The sequence below is a fragment of the Scyliorhinus torazame genome, chromosome 2 (assembly GCF_047496885.1).
Source record: "Scyliorhinus torazame isolate Kashiwa2021f chromosome 2, sScyTor2.1, whole genome shotgun sequence".
Taxonomy (NCBI): domain Eukaryota; kingdom Metazoa; phylum Chordata; class Chondrichthyes; order Carcharhiniformes; family Scyliorhinidae; genus Scyliorhinus; species Scyliorhinus torazame.
In genome coordinates this window covers 265,692,126-265,718,071 of record NC_092708.1, presented here as the reverse complement: position 1 = coordinate 265,718,071, position 25,946 = coordinate 265,692,126, and the positions used below count along the sequence as shown (strand labels likewise).

At 47.6% G+C, this 25,946-nt stretch overlaps 1 protein-coding gene across 1 annotated transcript in view; it reads right to left on the bottom strand.

The window, feature by feature from the left end:
• LOC140407206 (cytosolic phospholipase A2 zeta-like) overlaps positions 1 to 25,946 on the bottom strand; it is a 345,625-nt gene that overhangs the window by 9,516 nt on the left and 310,163 nt on the right. Inside the window, exons 24-26 of the mRNA XM_072494873.1 lie at positions 25,637 to 25,774; positions 24,652 to 24,759; positions 14,971 to 15,156 (exon numbers count right to left, since the gene is read on the bottom strand). Coding sequence (XP_072350974.1) covers positions 14,971 to 15,156; positions 24,652 to 24,759; positions 25,637 to 25,774 — 432 coding nt within the window. The remainder of the gene's footprint in view (positions 1 to 14,970; positions 15,157 to 24,651; positions 24,760 to 25,636; positions 25,775 to 25,946) is intronic.

Below are 25,946 nucleotides of genomic sequence, written 5' to 3'. Positions count from 1 at the left end.
CCCTCACCCTTCTAAACTCCAACAAGTACAGACCCAGAGTCCTCAACCGTTCCTCATACGACAAGCTCTTCATTCTAGGGACCTCGTCTGGACCCTTTCCAAGGCCAGCACGTCCTTCCTTAGATACGGAGCCCAAAACTGCTCACAATACTCCAAATGGGGTCTGACCAGAGCCTTATACAACCTCAGAAGTACATCCCTGGTCTTGTATTCTAGCCCTCTTGACATGAATGCTAACATTGCATTTGCCTTCTTAACTGCCGACAGAACCTGCACGTTAACCTTAAGAGAATCGTTAACAAGGACACCCAAATCCCTTTGTGTTTCTGATTTTCTAAGCATTTCTTCATTTAGAAAATAGTCGATGCCTAAATTCCTCTTTCCAAAGTGCATAACCTCACAGTTTTCCACATTGTATTTCATTTGCCACTTCATTGCCCACTCTCCTAGCCTGTCCAAACCCTTCTGCAGTCCCCTTGCTTCCTCAATACTACCTGTCCCTCTACAGATCTTTGTATCATCTGCAACCTTAGCAACAGTGCCTTCAGTTCCTTCTTCCAGATCATTAATGTATATTGTGAAAAGTTGTGGTCCCAGCACAGACCCCTGAGGCACACCACTAGTCACTGGCTGCCATCCTGAAAAAGATCCCTTTATCCCCACTCCCTGCCTTCTGCCAGTCAGCACAGTCTGCCAGGAACACAAAGGCACTGCAAACAGCCACTTTGGAGGGCCTCAAAACAAAGAGAAACCCCAGAGTGCAGGGGCTCATCCACATGGCGTACACATAGTTGGCAGCCATATTGGGTGGCCTCTAGACAAAGCGAAATCCCAGAGCGCAAGGGCCCGATCTCATGGTGAGCAAGGTGACCACGGCCATTTTGGATGGCCCCCTAACAAAAGGAAACCCCAGAGTGCAGGGGTGCGTTCATAAGGTAAGTATGGCTGATCCTGTTTGGGTGGGGGGGGGGGGCGCAGAAACCTCCAATCAGAATAGTCACCTGGAACATCAGGGGACTGAACGGTCCAGTGAAAAGATCCAGAGTTTTCGTCCACCTGAAAAGTACGAAAACCGACAGTCTTCCTCCAAGAGACACACCTGAGAGAAGGACCAACTGCGGGTAAGAAAGGGCTGGGTGGGGCAGGCATACCATTAGTGCTACGGGACGAGAGCTTGGGGGTAGCCACACTACTTAACAAGAGGACAATGTATACAGCGACGAGGACAGTTATGGACCAAGGGGGACAGTGCTTCATGGTCAGCAGTGTCCTGGATGGGGCACTAGTGGTCCTGCATAACATATACTCTCCCAACTGAGACGACACAGAATTCATAAAGAAGACCATGCCAGGTACCCTGACATGGACACACATCGACTCATCATCAGGGACGGATGGACTTTAATTGCGTACAGTACCTTCTTCCAGATACACAGGGTCTACACCAGGATCGACTTCTTTGTAGTGGGGAAACTGGTGTTTCCAGGGGTAGTAAGAGCGGAAAACTCCGCAATTGTAATCTCCGACCACAATCCGCACTACATGGATGTGAGATTTGACACGTCCCTTCTAGCCAATAAGGCATTTTGCAAAACGATATCACAGGCCATTGACGGGTACGTTACCAACAACTAGAATGGGGAAGTCTCACCCCCCATGCTCTGGGAGGCGCTGAAGGCTGTGATCAGGGAAGAAATCACGTACAGAGAAAGAAAGGAGAGGTGCGGCTATAAAACTGTTGTATACTGGAGGTGGACTGACGGTACTCCCCAGCCCCAACCTTAGAGCTTCTGGGCGAGAGGAAAAAGCTCCAAATTGACTCTGACCTGCTCTCCAGGAGGAAAGCAATGCACCAATTCCGCCAGACTCGAGGGACCTTTTACAAGCATGGAGACAAAGCCAACTGCCTGCTGGCTTACCAGCTGAGAAAGCAGGCAGCCACGAGGGAAATAGCACAGGTTAGGGATAACAATGGCAAGTTGGTAGCTGAGCTGGAAAAGGTCAACTAGGCCTTTGAGGTCTTCTACCGGGGCTGTACACCTCCAAGTACCCCAAGGAAGCTTCAAAGATGAAGCAGTTCCTCGACGGACTGGACATGCCGTCGTGGGGAAGATAGGAGACGGGACCAGGAAGCAATATTAGGACTGGGGAAAGTAATGGAGAGCATAACTCAATGTAATAATCTTTCTTAGTGTCACAAGTAGGCTTACATTAACACTGCAATGAAGTTACTGTGAAAATCTTCTAGTCGCCACACACCGGTGCTTGTTCGGGTACGCTGAGGGAGAATTCAGAATGCCCAATTCACCTAACAAGCACGTCTTTCGAGACTTGTGGGAGGAAACCGGAGGAAACCCACTCAGATACGGGGAGAACATGCAGAACCCGCACGGACAGTGACCCAAGCCGGGAATCTAACCCGTGTCCCTGGCACTGTGAATCAATAATGCTAACCATTGTACTAAGGGCCGATGCCAGATGGATTCCCAGCGGACCTCTGCAAAAAATCCATCCCAGCACTGGCCCGCACCTGAGTGAGGTGTTCCCATACTCGCTGGTAAGGGGCTCCCTGCCACCAACACTAGGGCAAGCCTCAATATCACTGAAACCCAAAAACCCGACTGAGTGCGGGTCCTGCAGACCCATCACACTGCTCAATGTAGATGCGATAATCCTGGCAAAAATCTTGGCTAGGAGGTTGGAGAGCTGCGTACCGGAGGTGGTCGCAGAGGACCAGACGGGCTTTGTCAAGGGCAGGCAGCTAACATCAAATATCAGGCGTGTGCTGAACGTGATAGCGACCCCATTCGGGGAGAGAACAGCAGAAGTAATCATCTCCCTAGACGCAGAAAGGTCCTTCGACAATTTTGAATGAAAGTACTTCATAGAGGTAGTGGAATGGTTTTGGCTTGGATCAGGGTTCACCACCTGGGTGAAACTACTGTCCAGAGAGAACAGAGAGCATAGAGTTTCACTTCATGTGAATGACCTGCTCCTCTGCATCTCGAACCTCCGGGCCAGTATGGAAGGGATCGTGAAGCTCTTAAGGAGTTTGAAGCCTTCTTGGGCTACAAACTCAACCTGAGAAAAGCGAAGGCTTCCCGGTGAACCCTCACGGGAGGGGGAACAGAGCTTGAGGGACTGCTGTTCAAACAAGCCCAAAACAAATTCTCCAAATTGCACAAACTGGGAACAGATCGACAAATAGAACCTGACGAATCTGGCGGTGGAAGTCAGAAGGGACCTGCTGAGGGAGAGTGCAGATGATCAAAATGAACGTACTGCCCAGGTTCCTCTTCCTATTCAGATCCCTCCCGATCTACATCCCCACGGCCTTCTTCAACACGGTAGATAAACTGATCATGGCGTTTGTGTGTGTCTGTTAGGGGGTGGGTGGGTAGAATCTGAGGATTCAAAAAAGGGTCCAACAGAGGGAAAGAAGTATGGGTGGCCTGGCCCTCCTAAATCTATTGTTCTACCACTGGGCGGCCACAGCAGAAAGACTGAAGAGATGGGTGAAGGAGAGCAGAATGGGTGAGGATGTAGAGCAGTGTTCTTCAAACCCGGGGGCGCGACCCGCGGGTGGGTAGCGGGCGGGTGTCGGGAGGTCGCGGAGCCTCCTTCGCGGCACGCCCGATCGCGCAAATCCCCGCGCAGCAGCTGGCTTTTAATAACGGCGGCTGCAAGCGGCCTTTAAAATGGCCGCGAACATGTAAAACAAATTTGCCCGTATTGCGCATGCGCGCACGATGATCGGCGCGCATGCGCAGTGCGGCCGCTATTTTTTTAAACGGTCACAGCTTTTTGTTTTACAAGTTTTTTTTAAAAATTCATTTATTTTAATCATTTAATTTTTATTTTTTTCATTTAGTTTATTCATTTTTTTTTACAAGTTCAGGGGGGGGTTTATTCATTTTTTTCCCATTTATTTTATTCATTTAATTTATTTTTTTACAAATTCTGGGGGGTTTTATTTAATAAAATTTTACGGGAAAAAAAATGCAGAACTTTGGACAGATGGAGACTCCATACTTTCCGACTCCGGAAAGCTTCACCTTCATCCAACAGGTTCCATTGGAGGAGTGTGTACGAGGGCCAAAGGGACCCAAAACCATTTCCTCCATTTTTATCAGCAGCAAACAAAGTAAGAGAAAATGGTGGGTCGCTCAGATCGGCCGGCGTGGGTCGCGAAGGTCAGCCGGCGTGGGTCGCGAAGGTCGGCCGGCGTGGGTCGCGAAGGTCGGCCGGGTTGGGTCCCGAAGGTTGGCCGGGTTGGGTCCCGACAGTTGTCTGGTTGGTAAAAATGGGTCCCCGGAAAAAAAGTTTGAAGAACACAGAGTTCCTGCATAGGGGCCCCCTCCGAGCCCTAGTCATGATCGCACTCACATCCCCTCCTACCAGACACTCAAGAAGCCCAGTGATGGTAGCCACGTTCTTTTTAAAAAGATAAATTTAGAGTACCCAATTATATTTTTCCAACTAAGGGGCAACGTAGCATGGCCAATTCACCTAACCTGAACATCTTTGGGTTGTGGGGGTGAGACCCACACAGACATGGGGAGAATGTGCAAACTCCACACGGACAGTGATCCAGGGCCGAAACCGAACCCGGGTGCTCGACGCTGTGAGGCAGCAGTGCTAACCACTGCGCCACCATGTTGCCCATAGTAGCCACGTTCTGAACGTGGTATTAAATGAGACAACACTTCGGCCTAACTTCTTTTTTTTAAATTGAGTGTACCCAATTCATTTTTTCCAATTAAGGGGCAATTTAGCGTGGCCAATTCACCTACCCTGCACATCTGTGGGTTGTGGGGGCGAAACCCACGCAAACTTGGGGAGAATGTGAAAACTCCACACGGACAGTGACCCAGAGCCGGGATCGAACCTGGGACCTCGGCGTCGTGAGGCGGCAGCAGTGCTAACCACTGCGCCACCGTGCTGCCCTACTTCGGCCTAACTGAAATGTCCACTATGGTCTCCATCTGTAACAACCACAGGTTCACGCCCGCAGCAATGTACGCCACCTTCTAAAGGGGGAGACAGGACGAGAAGACACTGACGATTAGCGACATGTACACAGATGACAGACTAGCTACCCTGGAGGAACTTATGAAAGGGTTCCAACTTCCTAAAGGGAACAAGTTAGGTATATACAGATCAAAAACATCCTCCGTAGGGAAACGACGACGGACCCCTTGACACCAGGACACTCGCTATCTGAGGAACTGTTGGATGCGGGCGACCTAGGGAAAGGGAACTGTGGGGACCTGAATGGGCGACTGTTGGAGAAGGTACCCTGGACGAGACAAGTGGAAAATGGGAGGAAGAACTAGGCATTGAAGCAGGAGGGGAACTCTGGATCGAAGCACTAAACAGGGCGAACTCCACCTCCACATGCGCAGGGCTGAGTTAATGCAGCTAAAGGTGGTGCACAGAGCACACCTAACCAGAACCCAAATAAACAGGTTCTTCCCAGAGGTGGAGGACAAATACGAATAGTGCCAGGGAGGTCCAACCAACCACGCCCACATGTTCTGGGCTGCCCGAGACCAGTCGGGTTCTGGACGACCTTCTTTGAGGCAATGTCCAAGGTTGTGGGGGTGAGGGTGGAGCAATGCCCAAACGTAGCCGTCTTCGGGGTCTCAGAGCAGTTAAAACTTCTTATGGGGAGGGGGGCCGAAGCCCTCGTCTTTGCCTCCGTAATCGTCCATCAAAGAATCCCTCTCGGCAGGCAATCGACAGCACCATCCAAAGCTGCGGACTGGTCATCCGCCCTGTTGGAATTCCTCCAACTGGAATGGGTCAGAAGAGGGCTTCCACGATTCACCAACTTGTTCCAAGATCTGTTCGTAGCCAACAACCAGCAGAGCAAGGGGGGAGGGGGGGGGCACAGAAGAGCCATGGATTGCAAAGGAAAAGGAAGGGGGGAGTGGGGGAGGAAGAAAAAAACATCAAAAAGACTGAACGACACAAGCGACAGAGCCACAGAATACGGGCCCGAGGGCAAGCGGGAAAAGCAGAGGGAGCAGCAAAACATACTAGGGCCAACACTGGGCTGTGCAACTAAGGCAGAGCAGCCAAAAGGGGTTTGCAGCCACGGGGGGGTTGGGGGGAGTTTAACGGACATGCAGATATGTACAATGATCCTTGTTTGTGACGAATGTGATATAAAATAGTTACTTTAGAGATATTAGTTAATGTAATGTAGAAATAAGCCACTTTGATTCTGGCAGATAGAGACAAAGGGATTTGAGACCGCATGGGAAAAGCAGGAAGAGGTGTGTCTACGAGAGTGATGCTGCATTGATAGGGGCCAGAGAAAGGGATTGGAAGTGAGCCAATCAGAATAGATCAAACAGGTCAGGAGGGATATAGGCTGACCTACGGGCGTCGAGTATGTGAAACTTGATACCATTTGAATTGATTTGCAGAGATCCCTTTGTCTCTTTGTTCATTCGCTTTCTGGGATGTAGGAGACTGGATGTCTCTTATGTTTCTGTGAAATGAATCAAGCTTGCAAGCTGAATAAAATAACTTCTTTTTACGTGCGAATCCATCTCGACTTTTATTGAGGCCAGACTGACGGAGAAAGAAATTTGGGAATCAACATTTGGTGCCGAAAACCGGGATTTCTCAGGGCGATCCTGATCCAACTGCGAAATCAGAATTAGACTGATTATGAACAGGAGGATGGGGAACAAAGGGCCCTCAATGTAGAACTGGAAAACGACCGCGCATTGATTGTTCCCCTCTTCTTATCGTCTGATTAGTCTGGTCACTCGCGGTTGGCACAGAAAGACCGCCTCGACAAAATCACAGGTCAGTCTGGGGATTAGCATTTTAATTGATGGGATTTCATAGAGTTAATTCGGCTGGGGTAGGCTGTATTGTTGATGGGACATTTAAAATATAAATGGTTCAACTTCATTTGTGAGTTAATTCGGCTGGGGTAGGCTGTATTGTTGATGGGACATTTAAAATATAAATGGTTCAACTTTATTTGTGAGTTAATTCGGTTGGGTTACGTTATGAGAGGTCGATGTAACATTTGAAATTGAAAATGGTTCACCTCTATATGTGTGTGAGTTAAAAATATAGTTGATTAAGCTAAACTTTTCTCTTTGGACTGTAGTGGCGAAAAAACGCAGTTCCGAGGACTAGTTGAGATTATGGGAAATTCCTTGGATAGCACAAATGATCCAGGCATGCCACTGCAAATATTATGTGCTAAGTATCCGGACAAAGCGAAGGATTTTAGAAAATTGTCAGCACAGTTAAGAACTAAAATGGGAGATGAATGGCCACTAGGGGGAACCAAAGACCTAGAAATGGTTAAGAAAATCCAGGGACAAATTTGGAGAAAAAATCAAGGAATGAAAGCTAAAGAATTAATTGGAGTATGGAGGCAATATTGTCAAGAGGAAAAAGATAAGATTATGTTGTCCAGCTGGCAGGATAAGGCCCTTAAAATGGGGATTCCAATTAGTGAACAGGGTAACCTAAAAACATTACAGATCTTGAAAAAGGAATGTGCATTTAAAAAAAGAGCAAATAGAGACAGGAAGGACCCGGGTCACACAAGAGACGAGCTACGTAGTTCAATGGCTGGCCTTGAATTGACAGAAGAAGAAAAATTCAATAATTTGGAAAAGTCAGTAAAAGTTCCGTCTGCACCCATAGTATGGTCTGCGCTCATTCCAGAACCACCAGAGTACAATAATATATACCCAGCCATTGCTCCCCAGATTTCAAATATGCCAGAAACTCAAGCCCTTTTGGGTGATAGTGTGGGTCCTGATTTACCAACTTCACAACCGGAAGAGCAAAAGGAACTCTGTCCCACAAGCCCAGTTAGCTCTAGGACAAGATCTCGGACAGCGAGAGAGGGGCTTGATCCTCACCAGAAACAATTAAGTATACCACCTAAGTCCCTCCAAACTAAGGAGAAACCGCAAGGTTTGTAGAACAAAGGAAGCTGCAACAGATGATTTTGAAGAGAAAGAACTCCGTCTAGTGACAGGGAGAGACGTCGAAGAACCAGAGGAAATAGCTAGAGTGCCCCCTGGTGAGATTCGGAGACAGTTGCCGATTAGGAGGATACCAAACCCACCCAAAGGGACCCTCACCCCATTTTTATGGCCCACCGAACGAATCAACAGCTCTACAACCGCAGCCCCCTCTGAGGGGCCATTGGTCTACTGGAAGAAGAGGACGGGGCAGAAATAGAGGGAGCAATGCATGTTTTAATTGCGGCCGTGTAGATCACTGGCAACAGGAATGCCCCTTTAAAAGACAGGCAGTAGAAGGAGATTATCCGACCCAAAGGAGAGGGTACCCACCAAGGGGAGGACAGATGAGATACACTGACTTCTCCCAGGAAAACCCTTTCCCAACACAGGATTGACTAGCTAATTTAGCCATAAGGACTCTCCAATCGGACAGGGAACCTATTATCTCTCTGCAGATAGGAGATCAACATCACTCATTTGTAATCGACACAGGGGCAGCTATGTCTTCTGTGCAATCAACACTTAAATTACCAATATCCGACCACACGCAGCAATTGTCAGGGTTCCAAGGACAGGTGTGTGAGTATCCTATTTCTGAACCTGTGACAGTCACTTACGAGAATAAGTCTGCAGAGCATCAGTTTGTAGTGACTACTGGATTGGACTGTAACTTGTTGGCCCGAGATTTACTGTGTATCTTCCAGCTACAGCTAGAATGCGGAGATGAGGGGGTAACGCTTACATCATGGAGGATGAGACAACAGTGCTATATTTCTATCACCCCCCAGTGGTGGACGTTAGACGTTGAACAGTCACTGCATCACGTTACCCTGGCCTATGACAGAACTGGACGAAACAGGTAGTTGGAGGACAAATACCGGCCATTACTTGAGACCGAATGGCCAGTCAAGGTTACAGCCACAGTCACGGGAAAAGAAGGTACAGCCGATTTTGTTACAATACCACCATATTTATGGCCACAGTCAGCTTCGGTAAGCCCTCATATTACACGTCAGGTCCATGACCAGTACCATGCCAGGGATCTGGGGCAAATGGTAAGGAGGGCAGTGGATCATTCGGATCCAACAGAAGTACGCACTTCAAGTCATGCCGGATGGCACTACCATAAAATATTTTGAGGTCCCTGAAACAACTAACACTCGACTGCAGCATCACTGGGGACATGATGTGTTGGAATATGTCAATCCACAGGTCTGGGCGGAATACCCATCACAAGTGGGAAAGACAAATGTTACACCTATAAAGGTAATGATTAAGGATCATGTAAAGCTACCTTCCATTCGGCAATACCCCCTGAAATCCCAAGCTGCTCTGTCAATAGACAAATTAATTCTAGAGCTGTTGCAACAGGGTATTTTGGTCCCTTGCCAATCAGAATGTAACACCCCCATACTTGCTATGCCTAAACCAGCCAAACCAGACCAGTACCGATTAGTACAGGATTTACGTTCAATCAATGCCATCGCATAGCCGTTACATGCTCTCACCCTCCAACAGGATATTACGGTGTATAGCTCCCACTCGGTCATCGCACTACTGAGGCAACTGCAGACTCAGCATCTTACCGCAGCTCGTCAGAATAGGTATGAGGTATACCTTTTGAACAATCCACGTCTGACATTTAACCACTGTACCACTATCAATCCAGCCTGTTTTCTTAGTGGTCTCCCTGTCCATGAAGACGCACCTGGCCACGACTGTTTAGCCTTGATTCAGGAAACTAGCACAATAAGGGGCGATTTGAGTGACATTTCGTCAGAACAACCTGACATGATTATGTGTGGTCAAATATCCCACCGGGGTTTAGTTAATGACCTGCTGCAGGCCCTTCTTATGCCCGCGCAGATTTCCGTTATTAAATGCGCTGCCCACACAAATGGTAAGACCCCAGTTGACGTTGGTAATGAACAAGCAGATTGTGCAGCGCGAACAGCCGCGCAAATTCAGCAAGTGATGGTGCCTAAGATGTTAAGTCAGACTAAACGATCTACTATAAATATGTCTGCTTCTGACAAGTCAATGCCAACCATCCAAGACGTCATAAGGTTACAGGAGGACGCTCCTGAGAGTGATAAACAAATGTGGAAACGGTTAGGTTGTACATATGATTCTGTTTCCTCTTTATGGACCACGCCAGCACATCAGACTTGTATGTCTGATGTACTGGCTTTATGGGTCATTGAATGTGTACACTTTGCAACTCATTGTGGGGCTCGAGGGACTAGTGATTTGTTGCTGGACACTTGGTGGCACCCTAAAATGCAGGGGTTGGCCCAGAGTATCAGTAATCGGTGTTTGATTTGTCAGCAATATAACACCGGAAAAGGTATCCCTTGTGGGAAGGGGCAAACCCCGTTGCCCAGTGGTCCCTTTGAGACGCTCCAAGTGGATTACATTGAGTTGGAAAGGTGTCAATGTTATAAATATGTTTTGGTCATTGTGGATGCGTTCAGCAGATGGGTTGAGGCGTATCCGACTATCGATAATAAAGCTGCTACTGGGGTTAAAGTTCTGATGCGGGAAATCATTCCCCAGTACAGTAGACCAGCTCAGTTGAGTTCTGATAACGGGCCTCATTTTCTTGGACAGATTAACCTGCCTCCCTTCTCCAGTGCTATTTTACAGGTGTGGAGCATGATGGGGTGGCTACGCACCGTCTGTGTGATATTTGGCCTCACCTCGCTTGGAGTGTTATTGGCGATGGACATGGAAAAGGGGAATATTATCTATGTTTGTAACCCCAACCAATCTACAAGGATACATCACCTATGCAAAGGTGATGTTCTTCGCTGCCCCCATATACGAGGACATGGTATCGACTCATGGAAGGTCGTCAAAGTTAAGGAGAATGCAGGAGTCATGAAGCAATTGCACCGGTCCCGGCGATGGGAAGGGAACATTATATGGACATTGCCTTGTTTTTGGAATACATGTAAATTTGATTTTGGATGTGTTAAGATTGGTGCAATAAAGGTAACATAAGGCCGTCAGGAGAGCGTAGGAAGAGGCTATGAGAAAGAGAGGGGGACTAGAGAGAGGACGGGGCGTGTGAGAAGGGAAGTACAGCTAGAACGTAGGTTACCGGGAGATACACTTAAGTTAGTTAAAGGCCAAACTGAGGAAAACCTGGGTAGTATGAATCTCTTCTACCAGAATCTCTTCTACCAGATTTACCACCGCTTGTATGGCCACGGACGGGTTGTCTGCTACCCGAACCCCGCAGCAGTGTCTAGGTTATTTTATGTTTCACCGCTTTGGGGCACTCCCCAAACGGGGGTTCATTGTCAGCATTCCGAGCCACTGCCCGAGCAAGTCACTCTTCCTTACGATCCGGGTTCAGCACCACCGGCTATTTGCCTTCCCCTTCCTCGGGATAATTCCCATTCACAGTACGATAGGCTGCGACGGTGGAGGGCGTACATACCTAGCCACTTCACTCCCAATAGGGATTCCCGGTCGTACGAGAATTGCTTCAGCAGTGAAGGATATGGCTGTTTGCTGGTAGAGGTGGACACAAATATAACATGTCTGTTTCCCACCTGTACGGACAGGAGGTGCCATATCACCCAGGCGTCTGGCCAATGCGTTTGTTACAACACCACTTGCGTTCCATTGAACGCCGGCCTCCAGCTCCTCTGTGGCTGGGCGAATGTCTCTCATATCACTGTTGGGACTAGGGCTTTCTGCATTGCTGGGCGGCCCGAATGGGCATTTCAAAGTTGGATAAACTGGGCTACTGGGGGGTCCTTACGCAACCGATATGCTGATTGTGATGCTAGCCTGCACACGGAACAAGGATACTACTTTTTATTTAATGGTACAGCGACCAACGTTTTGTCACCCCCATTTCCCCGCCAAATTGCTATAGGGACTCTAGTCCCTACCACAGTCCCCTGCCCTTCGGCGTGGAACCTGCATAATCAGTTAGCACGCCGGGCAGTCTCTGCTGAATTTTGCGAGAACTGGAAAAAACCTCAGGTTCTTGCACCCAACCGGGGCCACTCAGCCGGGTGGGGCATTCTGAGCGTATTGACACTGGGAGGTGTGGGGGGTTCCTTGGCTGTTAGTGATCGGAATTATTTTATTTGCGGCCTTACCATCTTGGGAAATGAAACCTTGGGAGCCCTCGGGGCAATAACCAAGGAGTTGTCTCAGCTACGGTTGTTTGCAATGCAGAACCGGTATGCTCTTGACTATCTTCTGGCCCGTGAGGGTGGGGTATGCGCCATAGTACAGGGCAAGTGTATCATGGGAGTTCAGGACTTGACCGCTAACATCACTAAATTTATGGATCATATACGGGATCACCTGGACGGAATGCAGGATCCTGGCTCTTGGGGTAATTGGGGATTTGGAGGTTGGAAGGACTGGTTGATAAATATGGCCATGTATCTAGTGGTAGCTATCAGCTGCATCTTTGTGGGCCTGGCCATCCTTAAATGTGTGATGGGTAGAATGCGGGGTGTACTGGATCAGATCAACGCCCCTAAAAACTTAACTGTTAAAATCCATGAGGGTGAGGCAGATGAAGGTGGGCTAAGACAGGAATTGGAAATGCAGCGACGGATCTTTTTAGATGGGGAACCGTAGCTATGGATTGGATAGTCCGGTTATCATGGAATGATAAAAGGAGGGAATGCCGAATGTGATATAAAATAGTTACTTTAGAGATATTAGTTAATGTAATGTAGAAATAAGCCACTTTGATTCTGGCAGATAGAGACAAAGGGATTTGAGACCGCATGGGGAAAGCAGGAAGAGGTGTGTCTACGAGAGTGATGCTGCATTGATAGGGGCCAGAGAAAGGGATTGGAAGTGAGCCAATCAGAATAGATCAAACAGGTCAGGAGGGATATAGGCTGACCTATGGGCGTCGAGTATGTGAAACTTGATACCATTTGAATTGATTTGCAGAGATCCCTTTGTCTCTTTGTTCATTCGCTTTCTGGGATGTAGGAGACTGGATGTCTCTTATGTTTCTGTGAAATGAATCAGCTTGCAAGCTGAATAAAATAACTTCTTTTTACGTGCAAATCCATCTCGACTTTTATTGAGGCCAGACTGACGGAGAAAGAAATTTGGGAATCAACATGTGTCAATTTTGTTTTTTTCTTCTTGTTTTTCTTTGGCTTATCTTTCACTTGCTATTTTTAAATTTTCTTTGGTTGCTTTACTTAATACTGTGCGGTGGTGAAACTTGTAAATTTAAAGTGCGAACTGGAATGTGTGACAAAAATGTGAAAACCAATAAAAACACTTAAAGAAATATTGTATTGGGTCGGGACGGTGGTGCAGTGGTTAGCACTGCTGCCTCACGGTGGTGAGGACCTGGGTTTGATCCCGGCCTCGGGTCACCATCCGCGTGGAGTTTGCACATTCTTCCCGTGTCTGCGTGGATCTCGCACTCACAACCCAAAGATGTGCAGAGTAGGTGGATTGATAATTGTATTAAAGTAAGGGTTAGTGTGTGTTTGGCTGCTGAAGTCATATTTTAAAATAATCTTGGTTTGAAAGACAGCAAGGATTTTAGGAGCCAGAAGTGCAATTAACCATTGTAAAAAACCTGGACTAATGAAATTTTGTTTTAATTAAGGGGATTCCCTGGTGAAGTTTCCAGTTTGGTGAGATGATGTAATTGCTGGATGGAGCTAAGGCATCAAGGGTTTTTGAGGAAGCATTTTCAGTTCAGTTATGTATGAAGTTAGGACTGCAAATCAGGTTTTGCTCTCTGCAGTTTAGTTAAAAAGAGATCAACAGTCTTTAAAGCAGTGCAGAAGGGGAAGCTGAAAGAGCTTTTAAAGACATACAGCCAGAGTTTCTGCATGGGTCTGACCGGAGGAAGACCTTCTCTGTAAAGCAGTGTCAGGAGATCTCTTTCTCAAATAATAACTCTGTAAAGTAAGTTTAAGGTGGATTGAGAGCAGATATGGTTGTTTTCTTGTTGGTTAAGTGGGAATAAAGGTAGCAATTAAGGGTATTGTATTCACCATATTGAGTAGTATTGTTTAAGGGGCAATTGCATGCTATTTTCTGGTGTGATGTTAAAGATTTTAATACTGTGTTAGTAATAAAGTTTGTTTTAATATACCATATCCCTATTTCTTTGTGCAATCACTCCTGGAGCGAGATATCCTTTCCTCAGTCTTACAAAATTGAAATAAAATATTGGGGTTTCTGTCCAGTATCCTAGCCACTGTTGGGGTCTGGTCTGGGATTGTAATAACATTTTCTGTCAGTCTCTGGTCGTATTTTACTCTGGCTGGGTCCCTTCTCATCACTTTGAAATTAGCCCTCTTCCAATTTAAAAAATCTATACGTTAGATTGTTCCTGCTCTTCTCCATTATTGATCTATAGATATGACATGCCTAGCAAACCACTCAGTTCAAGAGCACTTAAGGACAGGCAACAGATGCCCACATGCCATGAAATAATTTTTTTAAACCGATGCCATTCTAGTAATTTTCTGCACTTTTTCGAAGGTCTTACCACCCTCCCTAAACTGCAGAGCTCAGATATTGTGACAATACTCCACCCTACCAGTGTTTTGAAAAAGCCTATACCGGTCTATACCTGTATTTATACTCTATCCCATTTGCCTTTTTAAAACCATGTTCTCAATTCGTTCTGCCATTTTCAAAGGTTTATGTACAGAAACGCCAGTTCTCTCCACCTCCATTTCTATTGCTCTCTCCTCTGGTAAGCAAAGATAAATTGAAAATAGAAAGTTAATTGAAAAGTAAAAAGCACTGGAATGGGCTACCTTATGGGTTGTTGTGGAGTCCTGGCCGCAATATCACAGTTTGGCTACTGTAGGGCTCCGAATGGTAGCGGTATAATGCAATTAGCACGTATCAACACTGGAGCATTAATACAAAATATATTATAAACATACAAACATAAAACTTGTCAGACGAATAGACAAGACAGATGAAGTACTTAGCCCACGCATGAAATAATGGTTATCCTCATACATCCGATGCAGAAAGATGCCCCGTAGGAAGTTGCAGATCTCTGACCCTGTCAGGCGTGACACAAATAAATTCTTTACCACACTGTCCAACAGGCTGGCTGGAATGATCGTCCGCATTTGAGGTTGAGATTGACTTATTAGTGAAGACCTCTCTGTAACAGCAAAATACCAGCCTATCACTTTCAGATCAGGAGAGGGAGACCAGCTTTAACATAAGTGTAAATACAGTGGTTGGTACAAAACACTTCAGCAAGTGTAACTATAACATACAGGGTGTTAAAGGTTATTCATCATATATAATCAGTAAAAGCTTGAAGGTTGCACTGAACTGAAGGGTTCAAATGTTGACCGTTACAAGTTGTACTTAATTGGTTATGAGCTTAGTGGTATCTCTACTGTTCACTCACAGCAATATGAGCCTGTAAGGGCATAGACATGTGCTTAAAAAGAGACATGGTGAATAATGAGGTTATAACTGTGTTATCAGGTGCAACGGTAGCATCTTGTGTTTATATATGGCCTTTAACATAAAATGTCCATGGGCATTCAAAGAAGCAATCAGCAAACAAAGCTAAGCCACAAGTCAGGACAGGTGGCCACACCATAGGTTTTGTTTAAAAAAACGGTACGTTTTAAAGGGCGCCTTAAAGGCGTAGAGATTTAGGGAGGGAATTTAAGAGTTGAGGATTTGGGCCGCCAAAATGGAGCGATGAAAACCGACGATACACAAGAATTGGAGAAATTGTTGGAGTGTTGTAGGGTTGCAAAATATTAAAGTGATAAGGATAAGCGAGGGATTTGAAAACACAAATTAGAATTTTAAAACCAAGATGGTGCTGGACCAAGAACCAATCCAGTGAATATGGTGAGACTCAGTAGAGTTTTGGATGAACTAAATTTACTGAAGATGTAAGGGAGGAGACTGGCCAGGAGAAAACTGAGTAGCGAAGTCTAAAAATAGCAAAGGCATGAAAGAAGGGTTCAGCTGTAGATGGGCTGAGGCAGTTGTGGAGACAAGTGATCTTACAAAGTGGGTGCAATGTGATGAATATAGGAAATTGTTATATATATTAAATTCTATATCTGTTGCAGTAATATTGTTTTAAATCCTGGTTTAACATACAGGTGGGTGGTGGGTCTGCAAAAGAGGTAATTAAAGTGTTGTAAAAGTAAGATAATCATTCATTTGTGTTTAACTGTATAAGACTAATGCCATTTTATTTATAGAAAGACGGTTCCCTGGGGGTTTAGATAATTAAAGGGATTGTGTTTAGACTTGGGTAAGCATGGTCATGAATCTGAATGGGATAGAGATTATGTAGTTAATGGGAGGAGCCAGGTTTGTTGCAGGCAATTTAGCTTTTAGTCTGCCAAAGACAGAAGGGCTTGCAGCTTGTGTCTGAAAGGGTTTCTCTCTTTTGCTGAAAGCAACTTCAAGTGGCTTTTGACCTGTAATGGGCTTTGCTTAATTGGAGATAGAGAGGGTATAAGTTAGAAGTTAAACTGTTTCCTTTTATTGTTAAGAATTGTTTAACTGTTAATTGTAAGCTACTTTCTGTGATGTTTATGTGGTTGGTCATGTGTTAAGAATAAAGATTGTTTTAATATAAAATAGCCCTCTTTGTCAGTGGAATTACTCCTGGGGTGAAGTATCCTTTCCTCAGTTTACAAATAACAAAATTGTTGTAGTTTCTTGTCCACTTTCCTAACATACATGGGAGTCTGGTACGGTACCAAAACAGTAGGCATTCCGGCGATGGAAAGCCTATGCTGTTGGAACATCAACTGTAGCCACCTAAAATGGCTGATTCCCTATTAATTTGGCCAAAACCCGATTTAAAATGGCTCACCGAAAAGGCTGATGGGAAAAGCAGCCAACAGGACACAAACGGACAGCTGCAGACAGAATAGCATATTCGGCTCTGGGGAAGTCGGCCCAGATCGATACTCAAGACCATTAGCAGCACATCAACCCAGACATCTGCAGTTTAATCGGCTATCCCCGGGAACAATTGCAACATATTAGCAATTGAATGCCGGGCCAGACCTGTCTGTGCCTGCAGTGGCCGAAACAAAGACAGGTGAATGACCACCCCCCGATCGAGGAATCGCCCCGTTATTGGATGTATCGAACCCAGTGATTGGGAACAAGTCCAATCACTTGGGACTCAGGGTCAAGGGCCGCCCCGAGAGGCGGGAAGCCCCTGGGCCCTATAAAGTAAGGGGCCAAGTTCAGATCGCTCTCTCTCTCCCTTCTTCTCCTGCTTGAGACCTTCGCAAGAACATCAACAAAGAAACAGTAAGTTTGACTCCAGCGATCGCTACCCGATAAAGACTCCTAGCCATCGACCTGTATCAGCCTTTTTGAATCCCGCGGGCCAGATCCGATTTGATAAGCCATTCGTTTCCCTGACCTGGTGGGCCCTTCCTAAAGTTAAGTATTGGCCAGTAGTGATAGGTTTCTGTATAGATAGTAGGATTATTGTGTAAGCATTACTTGTTGTATATAATAAATGACCGTTGATTTCAATCTTACTAAGCGGTGTGCTGACTTATTAATCATAACTCGAGCTTGAACCACGTGGCGGTATCAGAAAGATACCTGGCGACTCGTGAGCAAAGGTGACATAATCAGAGCTAATAAACTAAGGCTAAAAAGAGCAACACAACTTAGGATCAAAAAATATAACAAGGTTGCAGCATGGAGATAAGAAATAGGAGGGGGTCCTACCGGTGGCGGCTATGGAGAGTAAGTCGCACATTTGGTGGCTTCCGCTTTGGTCGGACCTTTGGACCTTTCCCCTGTTTTTCTACCGGACTTGAATTGTAAAACAGATGTAAGCAATTGTTCACTGAATTCCCTCTTCGGTGCATGGAGAGAATGACTAGAAGTGTTCGTAAGGGCAGAAACAAAAAGATAGAGAAGGCTTGGGCTGTAGCTGCAACAGAAGACAGCATGGTGGAGGTTCGGACCTCTGGCTTGTCGACCTAGCAGTCTATGGAGCAGCTGATGCAAGTCATTCAGGAAGGCTTTGCTACGCAGAAACGGGACTGCTTGGACCCGATAGAAGAGTCGATTGAGCGGTTGGAGCACAGATTGGACGCCCAGGATCGGGCGATCCAGAAGGTGGAGAAGGCGCTGGCTGAGCAGGAGGAACATCAGACTACGGTGGAGCTGGAGGTGGGGATGCTGAAAGACCAGCAGAAGAAGCTCCTGGAGAAGGTGGAGGACCTAGAAAATAGGTCCCGCCGGCAGAACCTAAGAATCGTCAGGCTCCCGGAGGGGTCCGAAGGAACGGACGCTAGGGCATACATCGCAGACATGTTTGTGAAACTGCTGGGGGTGGGGCATTCTCCCGGCCCTTGGAGGTGGATAGGGCTCACAGAGCACTTGCGAGGAAGCCGCAAATGGGAGACCCCCCGAGGGCAATGGTGGTGAGATTCCACGGGTTCTTGGATAAGGAGTGCATTCTACAGTGGGCCAAGCAGACACGGAGCTGTAAATGAGACAATAGCATCCTGCGGGTTTACCAGGACCTGAGTGTAGAGGTGGCCAGGAGGAGAGCAGGCTTCAACCAGATCAGGTCGATCCTTTTTAAGAAAAAGGTGAAGTTTGGACTGTTATACCCAGCCGTTTCTGGGTCACGCATGAGGATCAGCACTTCTACTTCGAGTTGCCTGAGGACGCGTTGGACTTTGCAAAAAATAAAGGGCTGGTGATGGATTGAGAACTTTTGAACTTGGCTGCAACGTTCATGTTTTTGTTTCTCTGTTTTTGTAAAAAGTTTCTCGTTTTGCGTTTCATGGAAGATGTTTGTGATGCCGTTTGCATTGATTTGGAACCAGCGGTAGAGCTGAGTGAGTTAAGGTTTTCATTTGCACTGTTGGGGGATGCAGGTGTGCTTGTTTTGATCTTGGTGTTTTTCTGTTGGGCAATTGTGTGGGGATTGTTTGATGTTGGAGTTTCTTTGTATGGGCAGGGGCTGCCTGGGGATGGACTGGTGGAGGTGCAGAGTACGGGCTGGAGGCGGCCCTAAATAAGGGGATGGCTGATCGGCGGAGGGTGGGGGGGTGGGGGCTGGGGGGGCAATGAGCCCCCCAACTAGGCTGATCACCTGGAATGTTCGAGGGTTAAATGGGCCGGTCAAAAGGGCACGTGTGTTCGCGCATCTTAGGGAATTGAAGGCGGACGTGGTAATGTTGCAGGAGACGCACCTTAGAGTAACGGACCAGGTTAGACTGAGGAAAGGCTGGGTCAGTCAGGTCTTTTACTCGGGACTAGATTCAAAGACTAGAGGGGTCGCGATCCTGATCAATAAGCGGGTGGTGTTTGAGACGGGTAGAATAGTCTCGGACATGGGAGGTCGGTACATTATGGTCAGTGGGAAGCTAGAGGGGGGTGCTGGTGTTATTAGTAAATGTGTATGTGCCAAATTGGGATGATGTGGAGTTTATAAAGAGGATGCTGGGGAAGATACCGGGCCTGGACTCGCACAGGTTGGTCATGGGAGGGGACCTCAACACAGTTATGGACCCTAGCTTGGACCGGTCAAGCTCGAGAACGGGCATGGTGCAAGCAAAGGCAAAGGAACTAAGAGGATTCATGGAGCTGATGGGGGGCAGGGTGGATCCATGGAGATTTGGGCAGCCGAGGGTGAAGGAGTTCTCCTTCCACTCACACATGCATCAAGTGTGCTCCCGGATTGATTTCTTTATTTTGAGCAGGGCCTTGCTGGCTGGGGTGGTGGACACGGGGTACTCGGCGATTACAATCTCAGACCATGCTCCACACTGGGTTGACCTGCAGGTTAGTAAAGACAGTAACCAGCGCCCGCACTGGAGGTTGGATGTGGGACTTTTGGCGGATGAAGAGGTGTGCAAGCGGCTGAGGAAATGTATTCAGAGCTACCTGCAGGTCAATGACACTGGGAAAATTTCAGCAGGGGTGGTGTGAGAAGCACTGAAGGCGGTGGTCAAGGGGGAGCTGATCTCAATCCGGGCCCATAGGGAGAAGGTGGACAGGGCAGAGACGGACCGACTGGTAAACGAGATACTACAGATTGATAGGAGGTATGCGGAGACCCCTAGGCAGGGCTTTTAAGGAAACGGCGGAGGCTACAGGTGGAGTTTAACTTGCTGACCACAGGAGGGCGGTGGAGCAGCTGAGAAAGGCGAGGGGGGCGATCTATGAACATGGAGAGAAGGCCGGCAGAATGCTTGCACAGCAGCTTAGGAAGAGGGAGGCAGGTAGGGAGATAGGGAAAGTAAAAGACGGAGACGGGAACCTGGTTGGTAATTCAGTAGGGGTGAATAAGGCGTTTAGGGACTTCGACAGCAGGCTGTGCAGGTCGAAACCCCCTACGAGGCCGGAGGGGATGAGGCACTTCTTAGAGGGGCTGAATTTCCCAAAGGTGGACGGGGAGCGGGTAGAAGGGCTGGGGGCCCCAATCGGGCTGGAAGAGATAGTGGAGGGCTTGAAGGCCATGCAGGCGGGTAAGGCCCCTGGTCCGGGCGGGTACCCAGTGGAGTTTTATAAAACGTTCTCGGGGATATTGGGGCCGGTGTTGTTGAGGATGTTCAATGAGGCAAGGGGAAGAGGGGTGTTGCCCTTGTCGATGTCACAGGCAACGATTTCGCTGATTCTTGAGCGGGACAAGAACCCGGAGCTGTGTATGAGTCCTACAGGCCTATCTCCCTATTGAATGTAGATGCCACGTTGCTGGCCAAAATCTTGTCCTCCAGGCTCGAGGATTATGTTCCGGACGTTATTGGGGAGGACCAGACGGGGTTTATTAAGGGCAGGCAGTTGGTGGCCAATGTAAGAAGGCTGTTAAATGTGATCATGATGCCCCCGGAAGGTAGGGAGGTGGAGATAGTGTTAGCAATGGATGCAGAAAAGGCTTTTGATAGGGTTGAATGGGACTATCTGTGAGAGATACTGGGGCAGTTCGGATTCAGGCGGGGCTTTATTGACTGGGTCAGGTTACTGTGTCATGCTCCTGTGGCAAGTGTACGGACGAATAGGACAACATTGGACTATTTTACGCTGCACCAGGGGACGAGACAGGGATGCCCCCTCTCCCCACTGTTGTTTGCGCTGGCTTTGGAACTGTTGGCAATTGCTCTGAGAGCCTCGAGGGGCTGGAGAGGACTGGTCCGGGGTGGGGGTGGAGCACAGTATGCGGATGACCTGCTTCTGTATGTTTCAGACCCAATAGAGAGGATGGAAGAAATCATGAGGGCTTGAGGGGAATTTGGCCGGTTTTCGGGGTATAAGCTTAATATGGGAAAGAGAGAGATGTTTGTGGTCCATGCGAGGGGACAGGAGAGGCGACTGGGAGAGCTGCCGTTTAGGTTAGTAGAGGGAAGCTTTTGGTACCTAAGCATCCAAGTGGCGGGGGAATGGGACCTGCTGCATAAATTGAATCTGGCCCGGCTGGTGGACCAAATGAAAGACGATTTTCGGAGATGGGACGCGCTTCCGTTGTCTCTGGCTGGGAGGGTGCAAACGGTGAAGGTGATGGTCCTCCCGAGATTCCTATTTGTATTTCAGTGTCTCCCCATCTTTATTCCGCGGTCCTTTTTTAAGCGGGTCAAATGAGTGATCATGGGCTTCGTCTGGGCGGGCAAGACCCCGCGAGTGAGGAAGGTAATGCTTGAGCAGAGTCGGGGAGAGGGTGGGCTGGCGCTGCCACATTTTAGCAACTATTACTGGGCGGCTAATATAGCCATGATCAGGAAGTGGGTGGTGGGGGAGGGGTTGGCGTGGGTGCGTATGGAGGCGGCTTCATGTAAGGGCACCAGTTTGGGGGCGTTGGTAACTGCGCCTCTGCCGTTCCCGCCGGCACGGTACTCCACCAGTCCAGTGGTGGTGGCGGCCCTGAGAGTTTGGGGCCAGTGGAGGCGGCATGTGGGAGCATCGGTCTGGGCCCCAATCTGTGATAATCACCGGTTTTCCCCGGGGATTATGGACGGGGGGTTCCGGTTATGGCGGAGAACGGGGATTGAGGATGGGCGATATGTTCATAGAGGAGAGGTTTCCGAGTATGAGGGCGTTGGAGGAAAAGTTTGGGTTGGCGAGGGGAAATGAATTCGGGTATCTGCAGGTGCAGGACTTCCTTGTAAACAGCTGTCAACCTTCCCGCTCCTACCGCTAAGGGGGATTCAGGACAGGGTAGTTTCCAGAGGGTGGGTAGGAGAAGGGAGCGTCTCGGACATTTATAAGGAGTTTATGGGGCCGGAGGAGACGCAGACCGAGGAGCTGAAGCGCAAGTGGGAGGAGGAGCTGGGAGGTGAGATAGAGGATGGTCTATGGGTAGAAGCGTTGAGTAGAGTCAACACGTTCGCAACATGTGCCAGGCTCAGCCTGATACAATTTAAGGTTGTTCACCGGGCTCACATGACAGTGCCCCGTATGAGCAGATTCTTTGGGGTGGAGGACAGGTGCGCAAAATGTGCGGGAGGGCCGGCGAACCATGTCCATATATTTTGGGCATGTCCAAAGCTTAGGGGATTTTGGCAGGGGTTTGCGGACGTCATGCGCACGGTGTTAAAAACAAGGGTGGCGCTGAGTCCAGAGGTGGCGATTTTCGGGGTTTACATAGACATAGAACATACAGTGCAGAAGGAGGCCATTCGGCCCATCGAGTCTGCACCGACCCACATTAATCCCTCACTTCCACCTTATCCCCGCAACCCAATAACCCCTCCCAACCTTTATGGACACTACGGGTAATTTAGCATGGCCAATCCACCTAACCTGCACGTCTTTGGACTGTGGGAGGAAACCGGAGCACCCGGAGGAAACCCACGCGGACACGGGGAGAACGTGCAAACTCCGCACAGACAGTGACCCAGCGGGGAATCGAACCTGGGACCCTGGCGCTGTGAAGCCACAGTGATAATCACTTGTGCTACCGTGCTGCCCTGAAAGGTGTCGGAAGACCCGGGAATCCAGGAGGAGAAAGAGGCAGACGTTCTAGCCTTTGCTTCCCTGGTAGCCCGGAGACGGATACTATTAGCTTGGAGGGACTCAAAGCCCCCGAAGTCGGAGACTTGGCTATCGGAAATGGCTAGCTTTCTCTGTTTGGAGAAAATCAAGTTCGCCTTGAGAGGGTCACTGTTAGGGTTCACCCGGAGGTGGCAACCGTTCATTGACTTCTTTGCGGGAAATTAATCGTCAGCAGGGGGGGGGGGAATAGTTTAGATTAGAGTAGGGGGTCAATAATACCTGTACGAGGTAAATGGCTTTTGCACTATGTTTATGGTTTCATGTATATTGTTTATTTGGTTCTTGTTACTATACCAAAAATACCTCAATAAAATGTTTATTAAAAAAAAAAGAAATAGGAGGGGGTCAGGGGGGGGATCCTTGGGAACTCCAGAGATAGTGCTACAGGAGCTGGGAACGTTGACATTGCAAGTGATATTCTGGCTATGATTAGGTAGATAAGAACTGAGTTGACAGCAATCCCACCCAACTGGACAATGGTGGTAAAGAGGATGAGGATGGTGTGGCAATGGTGTCAAAGGCTACAGAGTGATTGAGAAGGACAAGGAGGAAAGTTTACCTTTGTCGCAGTCACAGAGGACGTCATTTGTACTTTGAGCAGCGCTGTTTCGATACTGTGGCAGGGACAGAAGCCTGATTGCAGGGGTTTCAAACATGTAGTGAAACATAGGCATGGATTCATGACGCGACAACATATTCAAGGATATTGGAGAAAATGGAGGTATTTCACAAGGATAGATGAATCAAGGGTGTTTTTTTGCGGCACTAGATAATGATGGCAGATATGAAGGGGAGGGGATTGAGTGAATTGTTAACAATATTTGCCAGGGGAAATGGTGCCAGTTGGGAAGTTCAGTGATCAACGGTTTAGTGGAAATAATATTGAAGGAATAGCAGATGAGTCTCATAGACAAGATGAGCCCAGGGAGAGCTTGGAGGAAGACAGGAAAGGAAAATGCAACTTCGGAACCAGGGCAGGTTTGTTCGGGTGAAGGCAGAGAACTAATGAATAGATGGTCTCAGTCTCAGCAACAAAATGTCCATGAGTTCCTTGCATTTGTCAAGGTCTGGTTAGAATCATAGGCCATTCGGCCCACCATGTCTCTGCTGGCTATCAGCAAGAGCAATTCACTGAATTTCAAACATCCATCCCTTGTAGCCCTGATCATTTCTCCTCTTCAATTAGTGATCCAATTATAGCTGGAGGTGAGGGTGGAGGAGGGTTCCAGTGGGTAAAGCAAATCATTTGTATTCTAGAATGATCCTGGAATGATGAATAGGTTTGGCTGAGGAGAACAGGACTCAAGGGCGCTCTATGTGATCAGCCAAATCTAGCAATGCAAGTCTGAACCAGCTGCCCACCATAAACACTCTCAAGACTGAGGCCACTACACTTAAGGGAAGTGAAGTCAGATAGGGGCTGTACCAGAGTGTATGATCAGGGTGAGAAGGAGCAAGAGTTTTACTGGGGAAAAGGATGTCAATAGTTGTCCCATTCAATCAGAAGCCTCATGACCTATGAGTCCCTTTGTGTCAAAGAAAGACTTCCTGCACCTCACTCACTAATTCTGTACAAATGGCAGAGCCGGCAGTGAATTGTTGGCTTTTGTTATAAAACAAAGAGACAAATCGTTACCTGTTCCCCGGATAGTATCAAGTAAGCTCTGCATCCAAGTGTTGGAGGTGCCAACCATCTCCGTCAGGATCTCCTCCATGTTCACTGCAAAAGCACTACCCCACTGGCCTGAACATAGAAGAGGACAATCATTTTCATTGTTTCCCTTTTCTCAGTTGCTTAAATCGCCCCCACCCTGCGGGTGAAGAATTCCCCGTTCCTAACTGAGGGGAAGAAGAATTCCCACCCTCAGGGTGAGGAATATACTCCAGCCTCCCACTGAGGTCGCCCCGAGAATCCACACACGCCCCCAGAGGGCAGAACTTCCTCCACATGACTGTAGAAGCTAAGTGAGGCCAAATCTCTCCTATTGTCCAGACCACCCATTGTTCTAAAGGTCTAGGTACAGGCAGTGACTCAGTGCACCCTCTAGGAACTTACTCAAGCAATCATTCTTCATTGGTGAGATTGTCTGTATGTGTGAATAAATATCACACTCTCAGTCTGGGCATTGAATACTGAGAAGCGAGAACCTCTATTTCACCACCCCACCCACCAACACGTCCCTCCCCCACATCACTCCAGGAGCACTGCCTTCAATTGTTTCACCCCTAAGCCTGCCTAAAATAGCTAATACAATATAAATCTAATTAACACTAACCTACGCACAAAGTCATATAAATACAAACGACTTCCCCATGGGGAATTTGGGCCCATTAAAGACAGAGAAAATAATGGGATTATGATAGACAAATCTCTAGGACCTGGATTGTTTCCAGGCCTGGGTATTAAAAGAAACAGGTGGGAAAATCGTAGTTGCTTTTGCCACAATTTTGTACCTATGGAATGAATATTGCAAATCTCTATTACTGAAGATAGGAGAGAGAGAAGAAGGAACTGCAGACCTCTCAGTTTAATGGGCTCAAACGGTTGACCAGCCTACCTCTGTCCCCATGCTTCTTAACACACTTCCGAGAGCAGCCATTACCCTAAATGTAACTCATACCGTGTAAGAAGCTGAGTCTTATCTCTGGGCATTTCTTTATCAGATATCCCATGAAGAACCGGCTTCCAAAATGCTGAACGGGGATATAAGCTCCATATTTTGGAAGTCCAGCTTCATAAGGAGTGTACTCAAACCATTCTGTAAAAGAAAGAAGATTTTGCTTCCTGTTGGCTTGTGATCTTCTTAACAAAGTTATTACGTCAGATAGCGTTCCATAATGAAATGGAATGAACATGTTCATACAGCCCTGAAAGTAGCAATGATTATTGTTGCTCAGCAAATATCAAGACGAGTGAGAGTGTTTAGGAAT